General features: G+C 42.6%; 1 protein-coding gene and 1 pseudogene across 2 annotated transcripts in view; both read right to left on the bottom strand.

The window, feature by feature from the left end:
- The window catches only part of SRI (sorcin), a 30,628-nt gene extending 18,585 nt beyond the window's left edge, over nt 1-12,043 (bottom strand). The window contains exons 1-2 of one of the 2 annotated variants that reach the window (XM_004478083.5): nt 11,944-12,043; nt 40-123 (exon numbers count right to left, since the gene is read on the bottom strand). In XM_004478083.5, the coding sequence (XP_004478140.2) occupies nt 40-123; nt 11,944-11,949 (90 nt within the window). In that variant the 5' untranslated portion in view covers nt 11,950-12,043. Of the gene's footprint in view, nt 1-39; nt 124-1,122; nt 1,239-11,943 lie in introns of those variants that run through there. The other variant, XM_004478082.5, reaches the window with a different exon arrangement.
- Nucleotides 2,642-3,869, bottom strand: LOC101419650 (bystin pseudogene; annotated as a pseudogene).
- Nucleotides 12,044-12,312: the final 269 nt, after the last annotated feature.

Genomic DNA, 12,312 nt, shown 5'->3' with positions numbered 1-12,312 from the left:
AATTTGACAATGTTTTTAATATAAAAGGGAAAAGCTAACCTGTCCAGCTACAGCAGCAAAGTAACCATACAGTGGATCCTGAGTTTGTCCGGGAAACGCAGGTCCTCCAGGAGCCCCTCCATACTGTAAAACAGGAAACGTATAATCAACATTAAGCACCTTTGTGCAAAGCCATCCAACTGCACAGTCTATTATACTGTATACCTCCTCACCACCAAGCACATTAGTACATTCCACCTGCAACCACTCCACCCCTTTCTTCCAAACTCACTTCACTGTAACTTAAAAACTGGCTACTTAGACCAAAATGGGTTGTCCTGAAAGCGACAGCTGCATAAGGGCAACAAGTTTAAAAATCCCTATTAACCTGCAGGATGTGAATGCAACCTAGGCAAGCAGGGCTCGGAATTGCTGTCCTTTTTAATTTTGTAGTTTTTAATGGTACTTTGAAAACTTTCTAAGTATCATGTAAGGAAGAGTTGGTAAAATACTGATACAGGTGTTTCGTAAGAAGATGCGCGGACTGGGCTGTTTTCCATAGAGAACACTGTGCCCTCTCAGGAGTGAGACCCAGGGAAGAAACAGCCTTGGAAACAGTTACCAAGACGACGCGCATCCCAGGCGCCAGACCAGATGGCCTTCCACGGGGGGGGGGGGGAGGAGGTTTAGGCTAGCGGATAGTCCTGGATTTCCCCCCCCCACACACACACACCTTCTTTTAAAGGGAGAAAGATGGCTCTCCGAACCGTTCTAGTCTTAAAATGGCTGGGTTTTTTCTTTTCTTTTGTTTTTTTTAAGGGAAAACTGGAGGGAGGAAGGGGAGGCTAACACCCGCTTTGCACCATTTCACGCCGCGTAACCAAACGCCACAGGGTAGGCCTTCTGGGTTACGATCTACCCGCGTCTAGGCCCGCGGGAGGAGGAGTCGGAGGACTCGAGGGAGAGAGAACAGGGCGAATCGCAGGGGCTTGGGGCGAGGCAGCGGGCAGGGAGAAGCGGGGAGTGGAGCCGTCTCGTCAGCGCCCCTTCCCCGCCTGTCGCAGAGTCCCCTAGTGCGGCCTCTCAGGGGCTCGGAGTCCGAGGGTCGCGCTCCGGCCGCGAGCCCGCGCGGGCAGCACTTACCCCGCCCGGGTAGTACCCGCCGCCGGCGCCAGGGTGCCCCGGGTACGCCATGGTGCAGACTGCGCCGCCGCCCTGCGCGCCCGCCCACCGCGCGGCGCCGGGGCCGCCCTGGAGCGCACCACGCGGGCAGGCGGGGGACACGGCCTGCAGCTGCCCCGCGCCCCGGCTTCCGCTCGCAGCGCTGGCGCTCCTACCTGCGCTCTTCCTTGTGCTTGCGTTTTGGGCGCCAAGGCACTGCGTAGTCGACGGTCCTGCGGTGCTTTACTAACTGCGATGCAATTCCTCTAGGGTCCTTCCTCCCTTCGAAACTAATGGAGCGTTCCAACACCAACCCTGCGCCCCGGGAATTTTTTTCTTCCTCTTGTCTCTCATTTCCCATTTTGCTTTCTAGTGCTTTTGCTATTTTAAGCAACTTTATAGAACCGGGTGGGATGGGATTGAATGCATTTAGGTAGCTGTTAGATGCTTATCTGAGAAAAAGACGCTGAAAGATCAAAATGTGAAAGCGCCCCAGGAAGACGGGGATAAATAATCACCAGGAACTGTGTGAGAGGCGTTTGGCTTGCAGTTGCATATTTCACTGCACTACAAAGGTGTGTTTCCTTCCTGGAGAATTTTGTCCTCTCTTGGCTAAACTAAGCTGGGCGTAATTCAGATACGGCCTGAGGTGAACAGAGTGTATAAACTCAGCAGGGCAGCCTCGCGCAGGTCGTTTGAGTTATCTGGATGATTCAGGCAGAACCCCATTCCCCAAGATTACTCAGCTACTTTGGTGTGTGTGTTCCAATAAACTTTTATCTATGGATGCTGAATATTCTCTGACCTTTCTTGCCCCCCTGCATCTCCACTTTCCTTGAGGAGGGAATTTCTCCTTTCATCCACAGCTGAGACCTGACAGTTCAGGACAACCCTCTCCGGGGTAGCAGAAGTAGCCAATGTTGGGGGAAAACAATTTGCCCTCCGGGCATGAACAGGGCGGGGTATAGCCTAAACAAACAAATTCATAGAATGAACAAGGCCCTAAGTAAATTGGGTAAGACTCCACTCCTAAAAAAGGAATGTGAGGAATTCAGGAACCCCATCTCCCAAATGGGAAAGCAGGAAGAACTCCACTGCCTACAGACTGCTAAAGAGGGAGAGCAGAAAGAACTCCGTTGACTACACTATAACACAATGTTCAATAAATATCTGCCTTTCTTTTTCCTTTTGTTTTTTATCCACATCTCTTTGACTTGACACAACAGTCCAGAGAAAGTTATCCAAGTCCCAGATGGGAAGTGGGGGATTCAAATCCCAAGTGAGGCCTCAACTGAGCAGGGATGAAGGCCTAAAATGGAAGGAAGGGCCAGCCAGACACCCAGTCCTCCCTGTCCAGGTCAGGGGAGAACAGACGTCCCTGTGACCCACCTCTGCCTTCATCTGAGTCTTCACGCTGTAAAGGCTCTGTGGCATTTTTAACGACCAGCAAGGGTCCTGGTGTCCTCCCAGGCCAGCAGGGCCAGGATGGGTGTCTGTTTTCTTAGTCCACGGTATTTGGGACATCCTCCACATCTCGGGAGACTGCACCCTGGAGCTCACGCCTGATCTTTGTGTTTGGGGCTGTAGCCGGAGCAGCTCCAGGAGGGCCTCTTTCTGATCTGTGGCCAGTCCACCTTGTAATGCTGGACCAGGGGCAGGAGGCACTGGTGTCAGAGCACAGGGAGTTTGTGCTTCTCTGTCTGGAAACCCAGGAAATGGAAGACCAGAGCATCCAGCACCGGGTTGGGCAATGCGTGTTTTTCCTGTCTAGCCCTAGTCACAGGAAGATGCTGCTGGCACTTCTATAATCCATCTCAGCTCTTTTCAGCATGACTCCATTGAAGCGCAATGCAGGGATGGAGCACTTGGTGATGATGCAACCCACCCTGACGGCTTTCCTCAGGGAAGAGGTGCCTGCCGTATAGTGGGATCAGGATCCCTTTGAACCAGCCTTGAGTGCCATGTAAGTTGAGGCTTTGTATTTGGCAGTATCATCTTGTATTCAGGGAAGCAGGACAAAGTTGTAGAAGTGCTAGGCCATGTTCCTTCAGGTTAGAGGCAAAAATTCTGGTGGCTTGGTCCATGGCAGTTGTAGTCCAGGCCTCAGGCTCAGTGAGTAAAGGACTTGCTCCCAGATGAAGAGTGCGGGGATAATCTTAAATGCCTTGGGCAGTTTCCCACTGTGGTACTTAGATAACACCTCCCTGACCCCTCAGTACACCTCCAGGACCCGAGGGTCCAGCGGGGCCATAGGGAAGCCATACACCTCTGACATGTCCATTTCAACCTCAGTCGGCTTCTCCCTGATGATGTCAGCTAGGGTGCGCCTAGCAGGAGGGTTCTTGTTCATGAACATCTCAATGGCACGCTCGTCCTCAGGGTCCACGCGCACTTCTCCTTGGCCGCTCACCCAAGTCATTGCGGCAGCCTTCTCCAGGATGGGCCATTTATCCAACCCATCCTGCGGCACTCCTAGATGCAGCCGCGTGGGGCACTCCCTCGGCGCCGTGGGTCTCCCCAGTGCCACGCTGGGCCCCCAGATCCTGCCTCCCTTACTGCAAAATCTGCCGGGTTAGTCCGGGCCCCACAAACTCTTCCTCGTCTCTGGTTCCGGAGCCCCGCCGCTCTCCCGCGCCCCAGCCCGCACCGTGTTCCCAGTCAAGATCTGCTCGGCCAGGCGTGCATGTTTTTCCTGACTCCGAACCCCTGCCCACCCTGAATTTGGGCATTTTTCTTGAAAAAGTTGCAGCGAAGGTTCACATGTGGGCAGCGGGAGCAAGCAGTGCGCTTGCGCAGTGAACTCCCGGGGGCGTAAGACGCCGCTGGGAGACACAGCGCCCCCAAGCGGTCCTAGGATAGAAGTGCTGCCAGCGACACTCCCTAAAAGTGCTCGCATGCCCTAGATGATGGCTGCTTTAAGTGGTAGCAGTCTGAGACATGCTTTCCTAGCATCGTGGACCCAAGTATGGGGTGCCGCCAAATTGAAATTTCCGTAATTGCAAGCCTGGGGTTGAGAGTCAGGTGGATAACAGCTACTTTTTTTTTTTAGGTACCATGCCGGGAGATTGAACCTGGAACCTCTTATGTGGGAAGCCTGAGCTCAACTACTGAGCCACATTGGCTTCCCTGAGTTGGCTTGTTTGTTTGTTTCAGGAGGCACTGGAACCCATCCAGAACCTCCCATGTGGGACGCCTGCACTCAACTGCTTGAGCCACATCTCCCTTAGTTACTTTTTATACAATATAAATTTAGATCTGCGGTAGTAAGTAAGAGATTGGTACTTCACTTCAGTTATTATTATTTTTTTTGTTTCACACATTTTTTTTCCCAACTGGGGTTGAACTGTATAAAGCAATTTAGACATGAGATTTTTGTTTGATTTTATGTAACTTCAGTAACGGAAATTGCTTGTTTGTTCCTCACTGTTAAGGACTAGACTTGTTTTTCTGAGTTTACTGTTCTAAGAAAGGCATTAATGAACAAGTTTCATAGTATTTGCTGTGGAGGATGTACAGAAAGATTCAAAGAGTCATCCAATATTAAACAAATGCTACAGCTCATGCTGATTGTGGCCCTATGCTTGGTGGTGGTGGTGGACAAGGTTTCTTCATTTCTAGTTCCTTGGCTACACACTCACCATATTAGTCAGCTAAAGGGGTGCTGATGCAAAGTACCAGAAATCAGTTGGTTTTTTATAAAGAATATTAAATTGAGGTAGATGCTTACAGTTACCAGGCCATAAAGTGTAAGTTACCACCCTCACCAAAGGATTCAGGCTTTCTGGGTTCCTCTCTTCCCAGGCTCCTTTCTCTCCAGGCTCAGCTAGCTGCTGTGCCCTCTCCACAAGGTCAACTGTAGACTATCAGGCAAACAGCTTGTCTCTCTTCCCAGGACCTCTGCTGTATCCAATTGAGCCTTCTTTCCTTCCTCACATATCTGCTTCTCTGTGTATTTACTTCCCAGGCTCCAGGATCAAAACTCTAAACTCCGCTCTCTGTGTGAGGTTTCTCTGGGAGTCCCCGCTCTCCAAGGGGGCAGGGATGCAACATTCTACTGACAGTGGCCCAATCAAAGCCTTAATCATTATTCAGTCAAGTAAAAGTGAAACCTCTGAATTCAATATAATCTAATACATAATCCAATATCTGTTTTTCGAATTCATAAACAATATCAAACTGCCATAATCACCAAATTCATTGTTTTCCTCTTGCGTGTAACTTCCCTTTCTTCATTCTCACATCCTCTTTTTGGATACCCCAAATCCAAAAATGATGTTCTGAACCTTGAGAAAAATTCTGAGAGACCCCATTGTTCCCACAGCAGGTAACCAATATGTTGCTTGTTTTATGTTTGAGTCAATAGATTCCTGTTTTTAAGTACTGTAAGCAACCATCAAAGTGGATTAGTCATTACATGAGTTCCTCAGCCTCTGCCTTGAAGCCTTTTTCTTTAGAAAGACTTAACTATAAGGAATAAATGGTGACGACTGAAACCTAATACTTGAGCTTTGTCTAATTCAAATTGTAAGCTCTTTTAAGACTGACGTTTGAAATAAATTTATAGCACATAAAATATTTTTGAGTAATGTGGAGTTAGCTTATGAATAATGACTATGCTAATAGTCATTTAAGTTGCTGAAAGTTATATTGCTCTTCTGCTAAAAATTGAGTTTTAAAGTGATACTATAAATGAAATTCTTACACTTATTGCTAACAAATTCCTAATAATACAAACTCCAGTGATATACTATGTCTGGAACAAATGAACTCCTTTCTGATATGACCTTATTCAACAAGAATTCTAGGAAGAAATGTATCTGTAAGTCACTGCTGTGTCAGTTCCTGAAAAAAAATTGTGGCAGCTAATAATACCAACAAACACATATATAAATCTTACTATGTGCCAGACCCTCTTCTAAGCACTTTACATATTTGCTTGATCCTCATAAACCCTGTGAGATAAGTGCTATTATCATCTTCATTATACAGATGAAACAATTACTAAGGAAACTTGCCCAAGTAAAGGGACACAGAGGTGAGCAATCCTGTCAGGCAGTCTGGCTCTGGAGTCTGCTCTAAATTCGGGGTCAATAAACTTTAAAAAGGGCCAGATAAAATATTTTAGGCTTGATGGACCATACAGTCTCTGTATTAACTACTCAGCTATGCCTTTGTCACATGACATAGACAATATGTAAATAAAGAGCATGGCTATGTTCTCAGCTATTTATGGAAACTGAAATTTGAATTTCATGTAATTTTCGTATGTCATGAAATATTCTTTTTTTTTTTTTTTTTAAGCAACCATTTAAAAATGTAAAGACCATTCTTAGCTCCTGGCTGTACAAAAACAAGAGGCAGGCCAGATTTGGCCCGAGAGCAGCAATTTGCCTACCTTGCTGGAAACCCCTGCAGGATGCTGGCTTATAACTCTGAGAGTACAGCGCTTTAATAAGGATAGAGCTTTTAGGTAACTGTGATGGTTAGAATCTGTATGTAACCCAGAAAAGTATGTTCTTAAAGTTAATCCATTTCTGTGAATATGGACCCATTCCAAGTAGAATCTTTTGGTGAGTAGTATCTTAAGAAGTGACCTACTTAATTCAGGATGGATCTTAATCCTCTCACTGGAGTCCTTTATAAACAGGATGAAATTCAGGCAGAGAGTGTTCTGAGAATAACGAGGAGTTGTATAGAACAACAGCTTCCCATCTAACAAATGGATACGTCAGACCTAAGAACAACTTGGACAAGTCCAGATTGGCAAGTTAGTGAGTGTTCATTAGGGGGCTTACATAGGGTACTTGTCCTTGGTGGAGGGAGGAGAGATGACAATTCCAAGCTCGATCATCCACATCTAACCACAAACAAGAGGAGTGTTTTAAATTCGTGTTTACGTGCAGATGGGGAAGGTAGATGAGGGACAGCAGGACTTCTAAAGAATGCAGTGTTTTGGCAGATAAACTTTACAATGTTTTTCAGTAGGCAGAAGTTACATATTTACAGTAAGTATGTAGGAGACCTATTGTATGAATGTAATCAATGGAACAGATATCCTTATAGGTTTCTAGGAGAAGAGACCAAGCATTTATGGTACATGGCTTACCTTTTAACTATTTAAGAATGGAATGTTGCTTCCACTGGAGGGGGAAAGAATTGGAAAGTTTGGGGAGAAAATGCAAAGTCAACTATGCCACAGAGAAAAAGCCACAGAAGCAAGAAGCTAAAAGCAATGAAACCCAGAAGAGAAAGGATAGATCAGCAGATATCATTATTTGCCTTGCCATGTAACAGAGAAACCCAGGATCACTGGCAGCTGGTCTTGAGGAAGGAAGCATCATCTTGGTGATGCCTTGATCTAGACATTTTCATGGCTTCAAAATTGTAAGCTTGTAAGCTAATAAATTCCCATAGTTAAAGCCAACACTTTTTATGGTGTCTACTTTGGGTAGCTTAGTAAACTAGAACAGTAGGATTGCCTGAATCACCCTGATGGATCCTATATATAGAATGACTTCTTTGGAGTCTTCCCAGTTGCCCAATAAGAGGATCAAAGAGGATACTGTAAAATCCTGACTTGTCTGCTTCATTCTATGTCATAGTAACAAAAGGGCACATAAAATGACAAAGTTGAATGCGAGGCTATCTTTTATTTTATTTATTTATTTAATTTATTTTTATTTCATTTTTCTTCTTTATTTGAGGCTATCTTTTAAATGTCTCTTCATATAACATGGATCCCTTAGTTCATAGCCTAAGTACTGTCAAACCTAAAAAAATTCAAGGAAGAATAAAGACCCAATAAGAATCTTACAAAAACAGGTAAATATGGGTAATTTCCTTTTATGGTTTTGATATTTATTCCAATGGAAGGGGTGGAGAAATAATCAACTTTACTAAGTTCTTAGTACATGCCAGATATTGCACCAGGAATTCCCTTATGACATTGTACTTAAGTTACATAACATACAAAAGAAGATGTAATTATCCCCATTATGAAATTTGGAAACTGAGACATAGGTGTCTTCCCAAAATTATATAAGTGGACTTGACTCCCTAACTATCTAACTCTAAACCATGGGTATTTTAAAATAAAAACAAACTACAAATGCACTAAATCAAGCACAGATTTTTCCCTCATTGTATTGCTTCCTGAAAATCAGGACCAAAGAGGAGCAGCAGAAAAAGGATTTTAGAAGTAAAAAAACTCTGCAAAAATCCCATCTGCCTTGGACAAGACCATACAAATCACCCAAGAGTGATGTTTATCTCCCCTATTCCTAAATATAATAAAAGGGAAAGAATTCACTCTTCTATCTTATCTATTTTAATTTTGAACTGAATAAAAATCCCAGCAGAGTAAAAACTCATTATTATCCTTATACCTTCAAATCACAGAGTCCTAGATATGGACCCTTCACTACCATTTAAAGAAACTCAGTAACAGAGTACACAGGCTATATATTTATATTTATAAAGTTAAAAAGAGAGATTCTTAACTGAAGTGGACAGTCTGGGGAACTAGAATAGTGTGTCGTCTTATTTTATAAATGAAGAGCTTGTGAGATGGTAAATTACTGATGCAGTCTTCTGAAGTGCTGATCTAGCCTGATGTACATATTTTACTCTTCTCAGTTGAAGCTCTGGCATATCTGAATATGCTTCTCAAAGAGGCTCCTATTCTTTTGTAGTACACCTTCCTCTCCTACCCCCAATCTATCTCTATTCATGTTTTCAAGACAAAAGCTGTGTGGACCCTCTCTGTCCTTTGAGAAAACTAAAAGATCTATATATAGTAGTCATCCAGGACTTCCTTACTCGGCTATATGTTGAAAGAAATAGGTTAGCTAAGTAACAGCAGCTATTTCACCATTTTCTGTCGTTGAATTAGTCACTGGTCTAGTATATCAGGAAGAAATGAGCAATAATATTTGCCAGTTTAAAGTCTCAACTTCCTTTAATGCTAATCTTTGGCACCTCATGAATTATAGACCTCTCCCTAAGAGAGAAACTCAGATCTCCAAATATATGGAAATGATTGTTTAACAACTTCATAGGTAACCAATAGATAATATCCCTGTTTCCTTAAGATTGTTGGTAGTTTGAAGACTAGGACCTTCACTTAAGAATAAAAGAAACTCTTTTTCTAACTATGTAAGTATCTTCAGGGGATATTAAACCTCCATAATTGAAGTTTTAGTGCTTGCATGTAAAGTGTTTAACAGAATCCTGGCTAGGTAGTCACTAGTCACTTGTAGCTATTGAGCATATGAAATGAGGAACTAATTTTAAAATCATATTTAATTTAAATTTAAGCAGTGACATGTGGCTAGGGGCTACCCTATTGGGCAGTGCATGAGCCCTTTCACCTGTCACCCCTGGAGCTCAGGGAAAGCAAGCTCACTCTACTTGCCTGGAGTCAGCATGATGACCAAGATAAATGGGTTAATAAAGCACAGCAAGGGCAGCGGGTTATAGGCCCTATGGGAAATGTTACCATGTATTTGCTCCTACTGAATAGGTAACTACTGACCTGTTTCTTCCTGTAGTGAAGCTCTTAGCTAAAATGGATGATCAAGATTACTCAGGATGCAGATTTTGGAGGATACAGATACAGATACACATATAGATATAGATATGAGCTATCTAGCAATTAGAGCTGCAGTTAAGCTAGAGATGAGCTCCCCATCACTGGAGGTGATCATGCAGAGACTATCAGCTATGGTAGCGGTTGGTTAGTCTTGTATTTTGAATGGAAGATTGGATAGATGATAACGAAAACCTTGAGTCCATTTGATGCCCTTTGGATTACAAAGTATTTTCTAATAACCTTCTTTTAGCTTTACCACAGCCACACCTCTAAGATTATTTCTACTTTGCAGGATGAAGAAACTGAAAGGCCCTGCAACTTGCTTGGTCACCAAGGGGAGTAGCAGCAATACTGGTATTAAACACTCATCTTCTGACTTCACATCTTTTTTCATCCTCATATTATTCTTCAAGGGCTCTTCCTTCTATGATTCTTCAATTCTATCGGATCAAGAATTTGGGGGATTTTTTTTTTCTAGCCCTGAATAAAAATATGTTTCAGAAACCAGAATATTAAACTTATTTAAAGGAACTGTGAAAAAATGGAAACCTATTCTACTTTTTTGACAAACAGGATGTAAATATGCATCGCTGAAGGGAAGTAAAGAGACAGACACAAAAGTTGGCCATTACTAGTACTTTCTGAGCCTTATACAAATTCTCAAGCCTCTACAGCTTCTACTTGTTGTCTTTACTACTTTTGGATTCAGGTTGTCAGGAAAATCTTGAATACTGAAGCTGTATTCCTAGGTAAAAAAATCACCTGTGTTTCAACATTAGACAAATTTCCCTGAGATGTATGTTGCCAAGAGCACTGGACTAATTGTATTGCAGGATGTTCTTAATAAAACATGTAAGGAGGTTGTATTCTAGAAACTGGTTGTTTGCAACCTGGGGAATATTCTCGTATAAAAGTCAGTTTATAACTGGTTCCAGGCACGCCCTCCAAGGCTGTATTGAGTCATTGTTCTTCTGAAGAGAACAAATACTGGAACCAGGGGCAGGGTGGTATAGGGAGAACTCACTTAGGGCTAGTTTTCCGTCCACTTCCCACCCCGTCTCCGTCCTGTATCCCGCCAAAGCTGGTGTCACAGCAGCTATTTCTCCCTTGACCAGAGATCAAGGGAGAAACCGGAAACCAGGGTACAGTCTCCATCAGTGTGATTATCATGGGGGAGGGTTGCTTGGGGGAGTGGGAAAAAACAGAAAAATTCCAAAGCGCAGCTCTAAGAAAGAAAGAATGATTATTTTTGACATTCAGGCACCCAGAAGGATAAACTCATATGAAGCTTATATATGTCAGTTGTATTTAAAGTGTGTATTACCTTAATTAGGAGTAATATATCTCTTATTTTATATAATTTTTTTTCCAGGAAGCTACTTGCCTATTTTAAGATAGTGGGAAGTCAGTGGCAAAGCTAATAAAGCCATCTAAGTTAATTGATTCCCATTTTTGTATTTTATTTGAGAAGTCACATATAAAATACAAACCACTTACTATTGTGGTAAGTGAAGACTTATGCTTTATTTTAATGCTGTATACAAACCTAATTTATGAATACACTAAAAATCAAGTTTGTCAGTTACCTAAGATTTGGTATGGAAGAATCAATCTATCTCAGTTTAACCATATTATCAGAAGAGCTATAGTTATTTTCAATTATGGTAAATGCTTTGTTGAAAAATCTCCTGATATTATTGTTAAAATAAGTGACTTATATTGTTTCCAACTTACTACAATGGGGGAAATAATTTAAAAATAGATCTGATTTTCTCAGACCAAAAATAAAATAAATAAATAAATGCTTTTCTTTTGGTAAATGAGAGAAATTTGGGGTTACTGATGAAGCTACACAGAGAGCTTGATATTCTACAAAATCTGATTCCTTTCAGTTTATACTAATTCTTAATGAGGAAATCCAGTTGTTTCTGTATACCTTTTTAATCATCTCAAGGTTGAGAACATGTTTTTCCATTTAAAAAATAATTTCATTTACCATAGTTTTTAATTCCTAGAGTTCACTCTTAAATTTTTGTCCCTCAAACATCCAGATAGTATCTAGTAAAAATAAAACTTTATAGATATTCCAAGCCTGAAAAACAATGGGTTAATAGAATTATACAGATGAACACATTTCTTCTATCTCATTAGTAGAATTAGGAAATTTGAGTTGTTAGGGACTGCCCAAAATAGAATACATATCTTTTACTTACCTGCATCTTGAGTTGTGGTCTAGAGGTGCAAGCTGGTGATTCTTAAGAGGAGTGTCTCCACAGGGCGGCAAACAGAAGAATCGAGAAGTACAAATGATTATAGCAGATGAATCACTTGCCCTCTGATCCCTTGGCAATCAGTAACCAACTATAAACATGTTCAGCAGTGCAGGTGTAGACCCCAGGGAGGCCTTCTATGCCATGTGCTTGTTTCAGTGTTAAAAAGAATTACCCTAGTGAAGGCAGCCAGGAGCCAACAGAAACATACATACAGAGCTCAACATTGTGAATTCCAGTGGAAGTTTTGCCTCTGTCAGAGACTTTGTAAGACTTATAGAACTGTGGGGAAATGTTATAGTGGAGGAGAAA

This window comes from Dasypus novemcinctus, chromosome 5 (assembly GCF_030445035.2).
Source record: "Dasypus novemcinctus isolate mDasNov1 chromosome 5, mDasNov1.1.hap2, whole genome shotgun sequence".
In the NCBI taxonomy this organism is placed as follows: Eukaryota; Metazoa; Chordata; class Mammalia; order Cingulata; family Dasypodidae; genus Dasypus; species Dasypus novemcinctus.
The sequence above is the reverse complement of the archived record's forward strand: the minus strand, read 5'-3'. Positions and strand labels throughout refer to the sequence as shown.